Source organism: Marmota monax, unplaced genomic scaffold, assembly GCF_021218885.2.
Source record: "Marmota monax isolate L192 unplaced genomic scaffold, Marmota_monax_Labrador192_F-V1.1 WCK01_AAM20220418_F8-fsc00021, whole genome shotgun sequence".
Taxonomy (NCBI): Eukaryota; Metazoa; Chordata; class Mammalia; order Rodentia; family Sciuridae; genus Marmota; species Marmota monax.
In genome coordinates, this window is record NW_026695228.1 from 14,197,824 (window position 1) to 14,216,089 (window position 18,266).

General features: G+C 38.3%; 1 protein-coding gene across 5 annotated transcripts in view; it reads right to left on the reverse strand.

The window, feature by feature from the left end:
• Nucleotides 1–18,266, reverse strand: part of Ulk4 (unc-51 like kinase 4) — a 536,812-nt gene that overhangs the window by 154,299 nt on the left and 364,247 nt on the right. For all 5 annotated transcript variants that reach the window (XM_046437488.2, XM_046437490.2, XM_046437489.2 and 2 more), the window contains one exon: nucleotides 636–802. In XM_046437488.2, coding sequence (XP_046293444.1) covers nucleotides 636–802 — 167 coding nt within the window. The remainder of the gene's footprint in view (nucleotides 1–635; nucleotides 803–18,266) is intronic.

Sequence of the window (18,266 nt, forward strand, 5' to 3'; positions counted from 1 at the left end):
CTAGGAGAGAACATTAAATGAATTAGGCATGTGGAGACATATCACACGAAAGTACTCAATAAGACCACATCTCCTTTTGTCCTTAGAACTTGATACTAAGTAAGCACAGGTTAGACTTCAGGCCCAACTGAATTTTTCTATAGCCAATGAATATACCTCTGATTCTTCAAATCACCTCACAATTCCATGTTAACAGTTATAAGGGAAAGCAAATGAGAAAGTTTATATGATATGCACACATGTTTACATGTATCTTATTACATCAAATGTGTGTGCGTGCAAAAACTTCCAATCCATTATTTCTAGAAAGCTAACCCCTCCTGCTGATGAAGTCTGGACATGAAAGTCTGCACCCTACTTGGCCTGCCCTAGGATGCACCTCAGGGAAGTGCTTTCCTTGGACAGAAGTAATTTCCCAACTAATGCTAAGTCTTTGCTTACTATGCCTCTTTTAGAGCCTTCCCTTAGGATTTTGTGATCAAATCCTCTCGACATTGGTCATCCCAAGTTGGCTTTTGGTAGACTTGAATAAAATGTTATTTTTAAAAAAATAATAAAGACTCATCAGAAACAACAAAGAGGAAAGTGTGACTTGGAGTAGGATTGCTCAAGATGTAAGAAAAGTGATTCTCTACCTGCAAAGCCAGGCGTACAACGCTGGATGTATACGTCAGTATGCCATGCAAAATATCAAGCAGGGAAAAGAGCAGTGTGGCTGCCATCTCATTGTTGTTTTTATTGTCCACATCCAAGCACAGTGTGGCAGTTTCAGTGAATAGATTACAGACGTGACTGACAAGTCCTGAGGATAAAAAAGGAAAAAACACTCATCATAAAACAATGTGTCACATGAACCAGACAGAGAGGCATTCTTACTCTATGTTGCATAAACTTCCAATCCTAAGCAGTACACTTACCATATTCACTGGGCAAGCTATTTAAGATGCAAGTGATTCTGATGCAAGGGTTCCCAAAACACACTTAGAGAATAATCAGAGGATTCTGACACTGAAGGAAAAAGTGTTATTCACAAACATGCTGTCCCCAGATTCCCCATTGGAGGTCAGCATTCTTCAATTAACAAATTAGGGACCATGATGGGACCCATCATCTCATGAGGTCTATAGGTAGTAAGTGGGTTATTTCCAGAAGATAATGCAATAAAGCAACTTTTTTCTCATGAATTTCAACAATGTAAGATTAATAATGATCTTAAGAAATTTAAAATTTAGAAATTGCCATGTCCTATCATTTTGACTCTGCAAACCTATTAAAAGTACAGCTGGTTCTCATCAACTTTTAGTTTGATGTTATCTGCCATAACAAATAGATTTTCACATTTTGGTAACAGTATTATTTACATTTAACTTGGCATTTTTATTGGTATTATTATTCAGCATTAGCCTTTGAATTTATAAAAATGAATGAGATATAAATGTGATTAAAATAAAATGACGTAAACCTAAATAATGAATAAGACCTTGGGCACCAGTGAAACATAAATCAAAATGTTCTTAAAAATTTTTTTTTTCCAAAGACAATGTCTTACACAAGCAGATTATGGGAGAAAGAATGGTAAAGAAATACAACATGTATTGAAAGCTGGATGGCATTCGATCCACAATCCATTTGCCCCCAGCCCCCAGGTCAAATGAATGGAAACCCTGCCAGCCACAGCCATTCAAGCTTTGGCATCTCTTCCAGACAGCGTATATTGTCGCTTCCAGCAAACCAATCTAGTTTTCTTGTCAACTATACCTAAGTTTTTAGACTATAAAAGCAACTAGTTGTCATTAAAGGCAAAGACACACCAAAATTACAAAGTCATCAAAACTGTACTCCTTGTGGCAAAAACAGGTATAAGACACAATTAACAAGATGCTCTAAAAAAAAAAAATTGAGCCCTAAGGTTGAAGATAAATACACTTGAAGAGAAAGTAGAATGAATTATTGTCAAAGTCTCTTTATTAAATGACAAAGTCTTATAGCACATATCACCAATGACAAAGTGCACAGAAACCAGGCATGACCAGGCATTCTCCATACAGCTATTATGCATCACTTTTGTACATGCTATGAAATAGTACTTGTCATCCCTGAGATGCAGATGGAGTAGAAAGACTTTAAAATGAAGTATTTGGTAAGCATGTACTGCAAGAGAAGGTGTATCCCTTCTGGGGTTCCTGAGGAATTTATAGCATATCATACAGAAAACTGGTGGTGTCCAGCTTGGAGTAGCAGAGAAGGAAGTGGCTCTTCAGAAAGCAGAGGTGACCCATGAGCAGCCATCTACATACAGCTTGAATCAGAGTAAACCACTGGCAGGCCACAATGTTCTCCCCATGTTCATTCAGTTTTATATCAGAACATCCTTCCTTAAAAGGATGAATGCAATCAAATCCCTTCTGGGAAGGGAAGACTTTCCCGCCTGCTACGGGAAAAAAATAAGGCAAGAAGTGCCCAGCTCTGATTTTGCACACTGAAGTCACCAGCTCCCCAGGGAAGGTGTTCAAATGAGATTAGAAGTATGAGGCAAAAATCTTTTTCACAATAGTGATAATGCCAGAAAGAACCACCAATATGATTTTAGGTGACCGATCTCAGCCATATTTTTAGTTTTCTTCAGAGCCAGAACTCTCACTTAGGGTCAAAATACATGTTTTTCACATCTCAACTATTTATTACAAAAACAAAGAAAGTCAGAGACAGTTCAGTAAAATGAACCCTTTTTTCAACAATTATCAACATTTTGTCAATCTTGTTTTATCTACTTGTTATTAAAACTATTTTAAAGCAAATCAGATACCTTATTTCTTCTGTAAATACTTTAGTATAGCTCAACAGATAAAACTGTTTGACCTGTACTGTCATTACCACCTAATAAAATTATTTCTTAATATACAAAATACATTATGTTCAAAACTCAACTGTCTGAAAATGATTCTTTTATACAATGGAATACTATAAAAAGCAATGAACTGCTGATTCCCACAACAATAATGGACGAATCTCTAAAACAATGCTGAGAGACAGACCCTAGAAACAAAGAAAAAGTCTACAAATTGAGTGATATGAACACATTTGTTTAAAATTTCAAAGAAAACCTGTCTTTGTTGATTTATATCAGAACAGCAGTTGCTTCTGGGAGAGGCACAGAATAGGATTTTCTATGGTGACAGGAATGTTCTGTATTTCATGGGGTGCTGGTTACAAGTGTGTATGCCTTTTTAAAATTAAATGAATTTTATATGTAAGATTAGCATTTTTCACTGCATATAAATTATACTTATTACATATTATTTTTAAATGCAGAGTTAAAAAAAAAACAGATTGTGATATACAAGAGCAATGTTTGAGAAGATAAATGAAGAGGTGTGTGTGGTCTGCCCTGGGACAATAGGAACATTAACTGAGCCCTTGCTGTGTCTAGTAGTACATATGCTTACTGGAAGAAATGGAGAAGTAAATTTTTTAGGAACTAAGTTAGCTTTTAAAATATGCTGAGTTTGAGATAACAGAAGGGCATCCAAAGTGTTGATGTGCCAAGGCAGTTGGAAAGTAAGCCTTAAAGTCTAAGTAGCAGTTCATAGTGGGAAAGGGGAGGTAGGAGATGACTGGAGAGAACAAAAACGTTCAGAAGAGACAGGCAAGTTTGAGAGGCAAAGACTGAGGACTGAGTAAATCCCAGAAATGGTCAGGGAAACAGGAAATGAAGGCACAGGTGCTAGAGCAGGAATCAGGATTGTGTCAGGCCATGAATATCAAGGAATGATCAGATTTTAAAAAAGAAAAGGAGATGTCAAGAATTCTAACTGAAGATCAGTAAAATAGAAAAATAGAAGGCCCAAGTTCACTACCCCATAGAAAGTCAAAACAGCAACTATCCCAAGAGAACACCTTAGTGGGCGGGGGGGAACAGGCAATCTGCCTGAGACACCTTATGGTCCACAGAACTAAATAAAAACTGCATGAAAAGGGTAAGAGAAATGGTCTCACTGTGCATCACCCTTCTCCCTCTCCAAGTGGACACAGAGTCCAACAAAGAAGATTCTCCCAGAGACAACCAGAGGTGGAATCCAGCTCCTCTACCTCTTTGAGATGCTTCCCAGGAATCCCCCACCTATCCCACCTAATGGGAAACACAGGGGTAAATATCATGGTTAGACCACCAGGAGTAGAGTGGAAACAAAGAAAGGAGGTAGACTTCACAGTAATTAGCATGCAGATCTTGGTGGTAGTTCTATGTACCTGCCAGCATAGTGCCCAGTCAGAAGTATATGCTGACAGTCGAGCCCATCTGAAAAACTCCACTGGTCAGTACTAGAAGTGGTGATTTCTACCTGGCTTGAATCTTTGAATATCAAGCCTGCAGGACCATCATTGAACCTTAACCTAGGGCTCCACATAAGGAGGGAGAAAACTATAGCAGCAATTTTTGGCAAAGAGCAGGGGTTAGACTTGCCATATCAAAAAGTTTAAAAGTGTTCAACCCAGCCTCAAAGCCCACCTTCAAGCCCTGCCTAGGCAGGGAGGCAAACCTCAAATATGCATATCCACATCCCAATCAGTGAGTCCACCCAACCTCAGGGCACCTCCTGCAACCCTTTCCAACTAATGAACTCAAACCATCTAGCTAGAGAATATGCTTTGAGGCCAAGTTCAATCAGAGGCAGCTGTAGCCTGACTACAGAGCTCAGTCAGATAGCAGAGACCAGCCACCTGAACCATTCAAACTCAGAGCAAAGGCAGTGGGCCACACACTAGAGAAACTGGAAGCATACAATGCCTGCATAGAGTCATTATCATTTAGTCCATCCAGAGTCACAGCTAAACTAAAAAGTGAAGATCCCTGCCAAAGAACACCTGTAAAAGAAGAGGTAGCTATCTCCTCAAATGTGTGGACACCAATGCAAGAAACAGGATTAGGAAGAAACAGGAAACCACGATGCCTCCAAAAGAATCCAACAGAACTCAAATAATAGACCCTAAAGGAGGTATATAAAACAACACAATGACTTAAAATGATTCTCTAATATTCAATGAGCAACCAGAATACAGTCATGGGCTGGGGGTAGAGTGCTTACCTAGCACTGCATATAAAAAACTAAAACAAGGGTATTGTGTTCATCTACAACTATAAATATTTTTTAAAAAGAATACAGTAATATACCACATAATATGTTCATTATACACTATAAATATGACAGTGATTCCATAAGATTAAAATGGAATTGAAAAATTCTGTTGCTTAGTGATATAACAGCCATAGTAATATCTCAGCACAATGCATAACTCATGGATTTTTGGTGACACTGATTTAAACAAACCTAAAGCACTAATGGGAGTACAAAAGTATAGCCACTCACAATTATGTGAAGTACATGATACTTGATAAGGAAAATAAATGTCTATGTTACTGATTTATATATTTGCTATAGTATGTTCTTTATTATTATTTTAATGGGCTCCTTTTATTTATAGAAAAAAGTTAACTGTAAAACAGCCTCAGGCATGTTCTTCACTAGGAATCCCAGAAGGCATTGGTACCTTAGGAGATTACAGCTCCATTTGTGTTGGTGCCCCTGGAGACCTTCAGTGGGAAAAGATATGGAGGTGGGGGACAATAATACTGAAGATCCTCGGCCTATATAAGCCTAGTCTAATGTGTTTGTGTCTTAGTTTTTAACTAGAAAATACTATATAATAACTATATAAAAACATTTTTTGTATAACTGTTCAATGTGCATTTTAAGCTAAATGTTAATATAAGAGCCATAAAATTAAAAATTACAAAGCTTATAAAATAAAAAGATACTATAATCTGAGGCTAATTTATATTTGAAGAAAGAAAAAAAGCTTTGAATGGATATAGTATAGCCTAAGTGTACAATGCTTGTAAATCCTATGGTCATGCACAATAATGCCAAGGCTTTGACATTACTTACTATTTCTAGAGCCACCCAAAGCAATTTCCAGTTCTATAAGCTCCATTCATGGTAAGTGCCCTAGACAGGTATGCCATGTATTATGTTTTATACATTTTACTGTATTTTTTATGTTTAACGGGTTTAGTTACACATATATCATTGTGTTGCAAGTGTCTACAATATTAAGTACAACCTGGGATCAATAGGCTATACTATGCTGTCTGCCTGTGTGGTACTACCTAGGTTTGTATAAATATATTCTGTGATGTTTGCACAAAAAAATTGCCTAATGATGCACTTTTTAGAATGTATGCCCAAAATAAAGAAATGCATGACTCTTTACAGTTTTCTTTTAAACAACTACATGAACTTTGGAAAATAAGACACAAAATGAGGCTAGAAAAAAATCCAATACAAAGATTCAGTAAAAACCTAGATCAAGATGAAGAATCAGTGAACTTGAAAACAGAACATTTGAAATGATCAAATCAGAGAAGCAAAAAAGACAGCAAGAGAAAGAATAAAGCAAATGAGAACTATGGGAGACCATCAAGAGGCCTAAATGTATAACAGAGATTCAATAAGAGGAAGAAAAACAGACCCTTATATATGCCGGAATGGCTATGATCAAAAAAGAGATCAGTGTTAGCGAGAATATGGAGAAAGAAAACCCTTGTACTAGTATACTGGTAGGAATGTAAATTAGCGCAGCCATTATGGAAAACTGTATGGAGATTTCTCAAAGAATTAAAAATAGAATTACCACATAATCTAGAGATTATATTTCCTGGTATTTGCCCAAAACATCTAAAATTAATATATCAGAGATGTCTGCACTGCCATGTTTGATGTACCACTATTCACAATAGTCAAGTTATAGAATCAACTCAAGTAACCACCAACAGATGAATAAGAATGTGTGTGTGTGTGTAGAATGAATAAAGAGATGTGATGTATGTATACAATGTAATACTAGAAAAATAACAAATTTCTTGATTTGCAACACAAAATTGGAAAATACTATGCTAAGTGAAATAAGTCAGCACAGAAAGTCAAATGTGTAATCTACAATAACTGAACTCAAAGAAGCAAAGAATAAGAGTGGTGTGGATACAAGAGCCTGGGAGATGGGGAGATGCTGGCCCAAAAGCACAAAATCTTAATTACTCAGGAGAAATAAAGCTTTTTCATCTTTATAGAACACAATGGTGAATTAAGGAAATAATTTATTGTACATTTCAAGGTCATTAAGTACATTTTAAATAATCTCATTACCAAAAAAGTATTAGAAGTTGTATATTAAGTAACTTATTCAATGATTTCACTGTATCCATAAGTCTTAACATCACTTTGTACCCATACATATAAATAACCATGATATCCATTTACAATTAGTTTTCTTAATTAAAGAAAAAAAAAGAAGAATGTCTACATAAGAGAATTCAAAGCCTGAGAAAAGTTCACTGATCTGGAAACTTTCAGGTCACAGAAGACTGTCACTGATAAACCTACTTTTGCATAAAGCCAACAACACCAGTGATCCACAGTTCCTAAAGAATTAAAGAAGGTTCCCTTGCCAAGCCTCACAGGATTTAAGGATTAGATTGCTAACATTGACAAAGTTGGTGAACAGGCTAATACATGATGTATTTTACACAAGTGAAGGAATAAATCTAAACATGAAGCTTTGCCAATCAAAGTAGCAACCTTTAATCTGAAGGTGTGGGGTAGGGGGCAGTAACAGTCCCCATACAACTTTTTATTCTTTTCCACAGATCAAGAGAAAGATACTCCACCCTCCAAAGAGATGCTGTGAAGCTGAAGGATATTAAGCAGGCTGCACTCTGCAGAGTGAAAACTGTTCAAGGAATCAAAATGACAGCAGAGATGGACGTACAAATCCTTCACCTTGGTCTTCCATTAAGAAGCCTAGAGCCCCTCCCCCTGCGCCGGCAAGGTAGACGGAACTGTGACCACCCACAGAGCAGGCCCAGCGGCCTGCTGAGGGGCAGAGCCGACCCCCACCCCCCGCGCCTGCCAGGTAGGCGGAACTGTGACCACCGACAGAAAAGGCCCAGTGGCCCGCGGAGGGACAGAGCTTCCAATCACTCCTGCAAGGTAGGCGGGCCTGCGACCCACCGGAAGAAGAGGAGCAGCGGCCTGCTGAGAGGCAGAGCCGCCCCCCACCCCCCGCGCCTGCAAGGTAGACGGAACTGTGACCACCAACAGAACAGGCCAGACCTGCAACCGACAGACAGAACAGGCCCAGTGGCCTGAGGAAGGGTAGAGCCGCCCCCCCCGAGCCTGCAAGGTAGGCGGACCTGCGACCCACTGGCAGAACAGCCCCAGAGGCCTGCAGAGAAGCAGTGCCGCTGCCTGCGCCTGCAAAGTAGGCAGAACTGCGACCACCGACAGAACAAGCCTAGCGGCCGCAGAGGAACAAAGCCGCCGCCCACGCCTGCAAGGTAGGCGGACCTGCTACCGACCGGCAGAGCAGGCCCAGCGGCCTGCCGGCGTGGTAGGCACATTGCCCCAATTGGAGGAGGGGCAGAGCCGCCGCCCGCGCCTGCGAGGGAGACTTTGCAACTATACAAGACCAATATAAATATATAGGGGGAAAATTCAATAGCACAACAGTTTCACCAAGTAGAAAGGAACGCGAACAGTATGAAGAGACAAGGAAAGAAAGGACCACAAGCATTGCAGGTCAACTCAACGTTAGAAGAGGTAATAGCTGCAGCAGATGGAATGTCAGATAAAGAATTCAGGATATACATGCTTCAGATGATCTGGAGTCTCAAGGAAGACATCAGACAGCAAAATCAGACAATGAAAGATCACTTCAACAATGAATTACATAAACAAATCCAAGAAGCAAAAGATCAACTATACAGGGAGATAGAGGTTATAAAAAGCAAACAAACAGAAATCCTAGAAATGCAGGAAGCAATAAACCAACTTAAAAACTCAATCGAGAATACTACCAGCAGAGTAGAACACTTAGAAGATAGAACATCAGACAATGAAGATAAAGTATTTCAACTTGAAAAGAACATAGACAGCTCAGCAAGACTGTTAAGAAACCATGAGCAGAACATCCAAGAAATATGGGATAACATCAAGAGACCAAATTTAAGAGTCATTGGGATACAGGAAGGGACAGAGTTTCAAACCAAAGGAATGAGCAATCTATTCAATGAAATAATACGAGAAAACTTCCCAGACTTGAAGAATGAGACAGAATCCCAAATCCTAGAAGCCTACAGGACGCCAAATGTGCAAAATCATAAGAGACCCACACCTAGACACATTACAATGAAGATGCCCAACATACAGAATAAGGAGAGAATTTTAAAAGCTACAAGAGAAAGGAAGCAGATCACATTTAGGGGTAAGCCAATCAGGATAACAGCTGATCTTTCAACACAGACTCTGAAAGCTAGAAGATCCTGGAATAACATATTTCAAACACTGAAAGAAAATGGGTTCCAACCAAGAATTGTGTTTCCAGCGAAATTAAGCTTCAGGATGGAAGATGAAATTAAAACCTTCCACGATAAACAAAAGTTTAAAGAATTTGCAGCTAGAAAACCGTCTCTTCAAAACATCCTCGCCAAAGCATTACAGGAAGAGGAAATGGAAAATAACAATGAAAACCAACAGTGGGAGGTAGGACAGTAAAGGGGGGGGGAAATAATCAAAGAGGAAAACAAACAATGTTTAGTAACATAAATAAACAAATATGGCTGGAAGAACAACCCATATCTCAATAATAACCCTAAATGTTAATGGCTTAAACTCACCAATTAAGAGACACAGGCTAGTAGAATGGATCACAAAACAAGACCCAACAATATGCTGCCTACAGGAGACGCATTTGATAGGAAAAGACATACATAGGCTGAAGGTGAAAGGTTGGGAAAAATCATATCACTCATATGGACTTCGGAAACAAGCAGGAGTGTCCATACTCATATCAAATAAAATAGATTTCAAGCCAAAGTTAATCAAAAGGGATAAAGAGGGACACTACATACTGCTCAAGGGAACCATACACCAACAAGACATAACAATCATAAATATATATGCCCCTAACAATGGTGCAGCTATGTTCATCAAACAAACTCTTCTCAAGTTCAAGAGTCTAATAGACCACCATACAATAATCATGGGAGACTTCAACACACCTCTCTCGCCATTGGACAGATCTTCCAAACAAAAGTTGAATAAGGAAACTATAGAACTCAATAACACAATTAATAACCTAGACTTAATTGACATATATAGAATATACCACCCAACATCAAGCAGTTACACTTTTTTCTCAGCAGCACATGGATCCTTCTCAAAAATAGATCATATATTATGTCACAGGGAAACTCTTAGACAATATAAAGGAGTAGAGATAATACCATGCATCCTATCTGATCATAATGGAATGGAACTGAAAATCAACGATAAAAGAAGGAAGGAAAAAGCATACATCACTTGGAGAATGAACAATAGGTTACTGAATGATCAATGGGTTATAGAAGACATCAAGGAGGAAATTAAAAAATTCTTAGAGATTAATGAAAACACAGACACAACATATCGGAATCTATGGGACACATTGAAAGCAGTTCTAAGAGGAAAATTCATTGCTTGGAGTTCATTCCTTAAAAAAAGAAAAAAACCAACAAATAAATGATCTCATACTTCACCTCAAAATCCTAGAAAAAGAAGAGCAAAACAACAGCAAAAGAAGTAGAAGGCAAGAAATAATTAAAATCAGAGCTGAAATTAATGAAATCGAAACAAAAGAAACAATTGAAAAAATTGACAAAACTAAAAGTTGGTTCTTTGAAAAAATAAACAAAATCGACAGACCCTTAGCCATGCTAGCGAAGAGAAGAAGAGAGAGAACTCAAATTACTAGCATACGGGATGAAAAAGGCAATATCACAACAGACACTTCAGAAATACAGAAGATAATCAAAAACTATTTTGAATCCCTAAAGAGAGAAATAGAAGAAGATCTTAGAAGATGGAAAAATACACCCTGTTCATGGATAGGCAGAACTAACATCATCAAAATGGTGATATTACCAAAAGTTCTCTATAGGTTTAATGCAATGCCAATCAAAATCCCAACGGCATTTCTTGTAGAAATAGAGAAAGCAATCATGAAATTCATATGGAAAAATAAACGACCCAGAATAGCAAAAACAATGCTAAGCAGGAAGTGTGAATCAGGCGGTATAGCGATACCAGACTTCAAACTATACTACAGAGCAATAGTAACAAAAACAGCATGGTACTGGTACCAAAACAGGCGGGTGGACCAATGGTACAGAATAGAGGACACAGAAACCAATCCACAAAACTACAACTATCTTATATTTGATAAAGGGGCTAAAAGCATGCAATGGAGGAAGGATAGCATCTTCAACAAATGGTGCTGGGAAAACTGGAAATCCATATGCAACAAAATGAAACTGAATCCCTTTCTCTCGCCATGCACAAAAGTTAATTCAAAATGGATCAAGGAGCTTGATATCAAATCAGAGATACGCCATCTGATAGAAGAAAAAGTTGGCTACGATCTACATACTGTGGGGTCGGGCTCCAAATTCCTCAATAGGACACCCATAGCACAAAAGTTAATAACTAGAATCAACAAATGGGACTTACTCAAACTAAAAAGTTTTTTCTCAGCAAAAGATACAATAAGAGAGGTAAATAGAGAGCCTACATCCTGGGAACAAATCTTTACTCCTCACACTTCAGATAGAGCCCTAATATCCAGAGTATACAAAGAACTCAAAAAATTAGACAATAGGACCTGAACAGACACTTCTCAGAGGAGGACATACAATCAATCAACAAGTACATGAAAAAATGCTCACCATCTCTAGCAGTCAGAGAAATGCAAATCAAAACCACCCTAAGATACCATCTCACTCCAGTAAGATTGGCAGCCATTATGAAGTCAAACAACAACAAGTGCTGGCGAGGATGTGGGGAAAAGGGTACACTTGTACATTGCTGGTGGGACTGCAAATTGGTGCAGCCAATTTGGAAAGCAGTATGGAGATTTCTTGGAAAGCTGGGAATGGAGCCACCATTTGACCCAGCTATTCCCCTTCTCGGTCTATTCCCTAAAGACCTAAAAAGAGCATGCTACAGGGACACTGCTACATCGATGTTCATAGCAGCACAATTCACAATAGCAAGACTGTGGAACCAACCTAGATGCCCTTCAATAGATGAATGGATAAAAAAAATGTGGCATTTATACACAATGGAGTATTACTCTGCATTAAAAAATGACAAAATCATAGAATTTACAGGGAAATGGATGGCATTAGAGCAGATTATGCTAAGTGAAGCTAGCCAATCCCTAAAAAACAAATGCCAAATGTCTTCTTTGATATAAGGAGAGTAACTAAGAACAGAGTAGGGTCGAAGAGCATGAGAAGAAGATTAACATTAAACAGGGATGAGAGGTGGGAGGGAAAGGGAGCGAGAAGGGAAATTGCATGGAAATGGAAGGAGACCCTCAGAGTTATACAAAAGTACATACAAGAGGAAGTGAGGGGAAAGGGAAAAATAATACAAGGGGGACAAATGAATGTCAGTAGAGGGGGCAGAGAGAGAAGAGGGGAGGGGAGGGGAGGGGGGATAGTAGAGGATAGGAAAGGCAGCAGAACACAACAGACACTAGTATGGCAATATGTAAATCAATGGATGTGTAACTGATGTGATTCTGCAATCTGTATATGGGGTAAAAATGGGAGCTCATAACCCACTTGAATCAAAGTGTGAAATATGATATATCAAGAACTATGTAATGTTTTGAACAGCCAACAATAAAAAATTAAAAGAAAAAAAAAAGAAGGCTAGAGATGTCAGGGCATAGCCAGGTCTGCATCCCTGGAATGACCAAGACAGTCTTTTTTTATTTTTCTTTTAATCCCCCTTTTCTCTCTCTCCTCTCTTGATTAGATTCAGTCAGAGGTGGGGTGCAGTAACTATTCATGGTTTAGGTCAGCTCTGCTTCAGACCCTGGTAAAGGCACAGCCACTTTTTATATTCCTCTTGCCTCTTTCCACTGGTTCTAAATAATGCATACCTACTTGAGGTAAGAGGTACCCTTTATTGCATAATATTGTAAAGATCCAAGACTGAAGCTTAAACACTGAGGCAAATAAACAGGGCAAGCTTCAGCCAAAATTGTCTCCAGACCAGAAGACCAACTTTTGTCTCCAATAGCTAAAAGTAACACTCTGCATAGACCAGCATAATAAAATAGGATTCTGTGCCTTGCTTGCTTGTCATCTCCCTCAGACATTGTATAAAGGCATATGTTAGTACTCCAAGTCCCCTGGTCAAATGCCATCATAACTACTTCTTAATACTTCATCCCAACATTTCTAAAGAAATTCATTAAGTCAAAGAACCCATGAATGATTTTGCATTAATTATAACTAACTCATCAAAAAAATCAAGAATTATTTTGTATTAATTATAAGCAAATCCCTAAAGGAATCATCCCCATAAGTTATTTTCAAGTGTTTAATGTTCCAGGAATATTAATGTGCATGAGTTGTTCCCAGCTCCGGTCACTGTGTCCTTTTTATATTATTACTTTTTTCAAAATGTGTTGGAGAGCTAATTTAAGAGTATAGTTTGAACTAAGCTTTTGAAAGTACTTCACGTTTGTAATGTCAATGATTTGAACACAATACTTTAAATCTGAATGTAACCACCCAAAAGAGAATCTTTCTTTTGGATAATTTTACATTTACATCATGCAAACATGTGGTCATTTCTTCTAGGGATCATTAAAGTAAACCTAAGCAGAACATCTGGAAAAGGAATATAAAAGCATCTATAAAATTCAATGTAAGTAAGTCATTCTTATCCACATTGACCAATGCTTAACCACCAAAACCAGAACTTACATTAAATCAGCTGAGTTAAAAGTCTGCTTTTAAAAGCAGAGAAAAACTTGGAGGGTGAAAGTGCCAATGCCCCTCTTGGTCACACTAACAGGATTTAAGTGGAAGCAGGGGTGAGCTGTGGGGTTCTGAGTCGTGCAGCATCCAAATGCACTCAACCTCTCCTGGTCAAAGGCCCATGAGCAGAAATGACCCAAATGAAAATACATCCAAATATCCCTGAGGATTAATAATTTCCAAGCCATTTCACAGTAGATAATTGTGTCCGCTATTCCAGCTCTGGTTAGCATATGTCCAACATGCTCTCACAGTTGGCTGAGGCATTTCATAAGAGGCCACAGGTATCACACTGTGCTTGTTGCCAGGCCAACGTCCCTGGCTTTGATGCCTCTCACATATTTTCCCTTCCCACTTTGCAGTTTCTGTAGCATGGAGTTTTGGCTTCTTCATCTAAAGGCCTCGCCCCACCCTCTGCCAAGCACCAGGGCTAGGAGTTTGCCTCTCCCCAGTCATGGGCAGGATATCAAACAAGTTTAGCTCCATGAGTGTGACTAGCTAGTTCACAAGTAAAGCAACTCACTGGACATGTAATATGAAAGAATCTCATGGATCATGGGCTCCTTGACTACAGCCTGAGGCTAACGTTTTAATTATTTTCTTCCAACCCAAAGGACCTCTGTATTCAGAACTTTTATTTAAATTACTTTCCTAACAAAACTTTGTACATGAGAGTATTTTAGAAAACAAACTGGCCCAGCTCCCTTCGGATAGCACAACTATCCCTGGAATCATATGATGAGCCCAATATATTATATTGAATTATTCCAAGTATATAATGAATTCTGGGTACCTATCCTAAGAGACTGCAATGCCCTTTTCTAGTTTAAGCAGAGTCCCTCGATTTTAACTACATAAAATCTCTGTGGCCAGAAAGAGGCCCGAGTTGCATACTTGAGAATAAAAAGTTTTAGAGAATGAACTCAATTATAAAATCCCAAAATGAGAAGTTTGTTAACACACAAGGTATTTTTTGCACTGAAGACAGACTCATTTTGATTACTCAGCTAAAGTGGCTTAGGACTGCCTTAAATATACCTGGAACAATTTTGTGAGAATATAGAAACAATTTTGTGAGAAGTGGATTATTAATTTCATTGGGAAAGGTACTGGGAACTGAACCCAGAGTTCCTTTACCACTGAGTTTTATCCTTAGCTCCTTTTTTATGTTTGATTTTGAGATAGGGTCTTTCTAAATTTCCCAGGCTGGCTTCAAACATGCACTCCTCCCGTCTCAGCCTCCTGAATCTCTGGGATTATGTGTGTGTACAACTGTGCTGACTAGAAGTGGACACTAATTTCACATCTAAAATTTAAAACATAATGTTGTTCATGATCAATTAAAAAGATAAATTCTATTAACTCAAAGGTATACAAACTTATTTTTCCATTTCTGCCAAGGAATGGATGAGTAATAAATGATTGATCATATATTCTAGTACTCAGGAAAGCACTAGAATGAGAGGGGTGCAGGGGCTGGGGATGTGGCTCAAACGGTAGCGCGCTCGCCTGGAATGCATGCAGCCTGGGTTTGATCCTCAGCACCACATACAAATAAAGATGTTGTGCCTGCCAAAAACTAAAAAATAAATATTAAAAAAATTCTCTCTCTCTTTAAAAAAAAAAAAGAATGAGAGGGGTGCAGAGGCAGGAAAAGAAATCCTCTGGTAGGGAGGATCCCTTAGCAGCAATACTGCTTGGGTTCTGCCCTGAAAGCCTGCAAGCTTTGTCTAATTTAATTCTGACTTCAATTCAGCTCTTGCACATCCTCTGGAACCTCCCCTGTCATTTATCTCTGAGATGGCAGGTAAACATCTAGGAAAAACCCTGCAACTGTTTTCATTCACTGCTTAATTCTCAATATGCTGAGCAGATAATGCTCATTTTACAATACTGGACAATGGAAAAACTACAACACTTAATAATGGTTCCGTCCCTTCAGGGCCTAAAGACATCAACACCTCAAATAAGGTACTAGGTTGGTGCCACTTGTCGGAGGAAATGAAGATCAAAAGGAGGGCAGGGAAAGTACCTGTGGAGAAGAAAGGACTTCCGGACATCTGGATTTGGACTACCAAAGGGAAGAGGAAAGATACCCTGGGTTTGTTCAATACATAGTGAGAAGGATTTCTATTTGGAATTTGAATATGCTTTATTCAGACAACTTGCAGGAAGGCTCAAGTAGAAGACCTGTGAAGGACAGCTAAGAGGCTAGGGCAGAAGAGTAGAGTGAATTGGTATTCAGACTGTTGAGACTCTTTCAGGATAGAAGGCCCTAGATTTTATCCTGTAGGCAATGCAAATTGGTAAAGATTTCTCCTGTTGTTTCTTATTATAAAAGCAATATATACTCATTATAGGTAAATTCCCATTTTCATTTGTTCTTATCATACTCAAAAATTCAAACAATACAAATGTATGCACTTGTGTGTAAAAGTATGATATAGACAATGAACAGTTTGCTGACATCTTTTCCTCAAATTCACCAGTTTGCTACAGTTTCTTTCTAAGCATATGAAATATATGTAAACACACAGACTATGCATCATGCACAGAATATAGTTTACAACTTACTTTCCTCACTGAATAATATATCAAAGGCATCTTGCTATATACACTTACACATATATGTATGGCTAACTCATTGTTTCAAAGGACTGCAGTGTCTTATTTTAAAAATAAAATTCCATAATATCATTAACAATCCCTAGAAGGAAAAACTGAAGATCAGCCACCGTGTGGTTATTGTGCAGGAAACATTCCACCAATTCCTTCCCTGGAGTTCCAGACACAGTATAAAGAAGGAAAAGAGGGAACTGCTCTGAGAAACACCATCTCACATTGGAAAACCACAAATGGAAGTGATGATGCCTCATCCCAAGGATAGTTTCCAGGAGCTGGGCTGTACCAAGAATGAAAAAGGAAGGGATGGCCAGAGAAGGGAGACTTGGGGGAGAGGGGCTTCAAGTGCCAGCTCCAGGCCCAGCCCCAGCCAATCTAGGCTCAAGAATGGCTTTTGCCTGCACTAAAACTTTTTTTTTTTTTAAACTTGGCCAGTTTAAGTTTCTGATATATGCATGTATGAGTCTTAAACAATACAATGAACTGGAAAGTTTTTTGTTGTTTTAAATCTTCTTTTAATGAAGGAGATTAACAGTCTCCAGTTTAATAGTTTTAATTTGACTCCATACATTATTTTTTCTCCCTCCTTCCTTTTCTTTCAATCTGTTATTTATTTATCATTTTTATAGGAGTCCAAAGTTGTAGAGCAGTCCCTGATCTCTTTCCTCTTCTCCAGAGGCAACATCGTTCACATTTTTTACTCGATCTTATTTTCTTCTAATATATTAGCTATGCTCTATCAATATTCTTTTTAGTTTCAGGCATATTCTGTTGACTTCCTATTATGGAATAGGAAAATGCTGCTCTCTTTCTCCATTCCTATCTCACAAGTGCACAGTTCCCAATCCTACCTCCTCACTATGCTTATCTCTTACTTTTGATCAGATGAATATTTAGTAATTATATTGATATGATTATATGAACACTATTCCCAAATAAATAATGTAGGAAATTATGATTATTTATGCTTTTACTTTTTATCCTCCCTGGAGTTAATAATTCATAAAACTCATTGAAATGGTACTTTGACAGCACGAAGGCTGAAATATGTCCACCCCCCACCCCCACCAATCATTCCACTGAAGATATATCCACACATTAACTTCTGGAACCTTTGAATAGGATCTTATATGACAAAGGGGATTTTGAAAACATGATCATAAATCTCAAGATGGGGAGATTATTCTGGATTATCTAAGTGTTCATAACGAATCACAAGGGTCCTCATAAGAGGGATGCAGGAGATCAGAATGAGCAGCAGTAGGAGTGGTGACAGAGATGAGAAATTTGAGTATTGCAAGAAAGGGACAATAGTCAAGGAATGCAGGTGTCCCTGGAAATTTTTCAACTTGATTTTTCAAAGCAAGGAAACAAAAAGCTTCCAGAAGCAATGAAATCCTGCCGACACCTGGACTTTAATCTTCTGACTCCATAAGAGAACTTGTGTGTTGTTAGCCACTAAATTTATGGCCTTGTTACTATGGCAACAGGGAACTATGGAGGAAACAAAAGCAGTTGCCTTGGCTTGGTCTGCCATCTTTACCAAGCAGTCCTTAGCTACTGTTCGTAGTAAAAAAGATGTACTTCTGATTTGGCATCAACTGATAAACTGAGAATTTAGAGAAGCAGTTTGATAATACTGGAGACATTCCATATTCAATATATTGTTTTATTAGGAATTTTTACAAATAGGCTAAATTTTGGTTGGACAAAACAG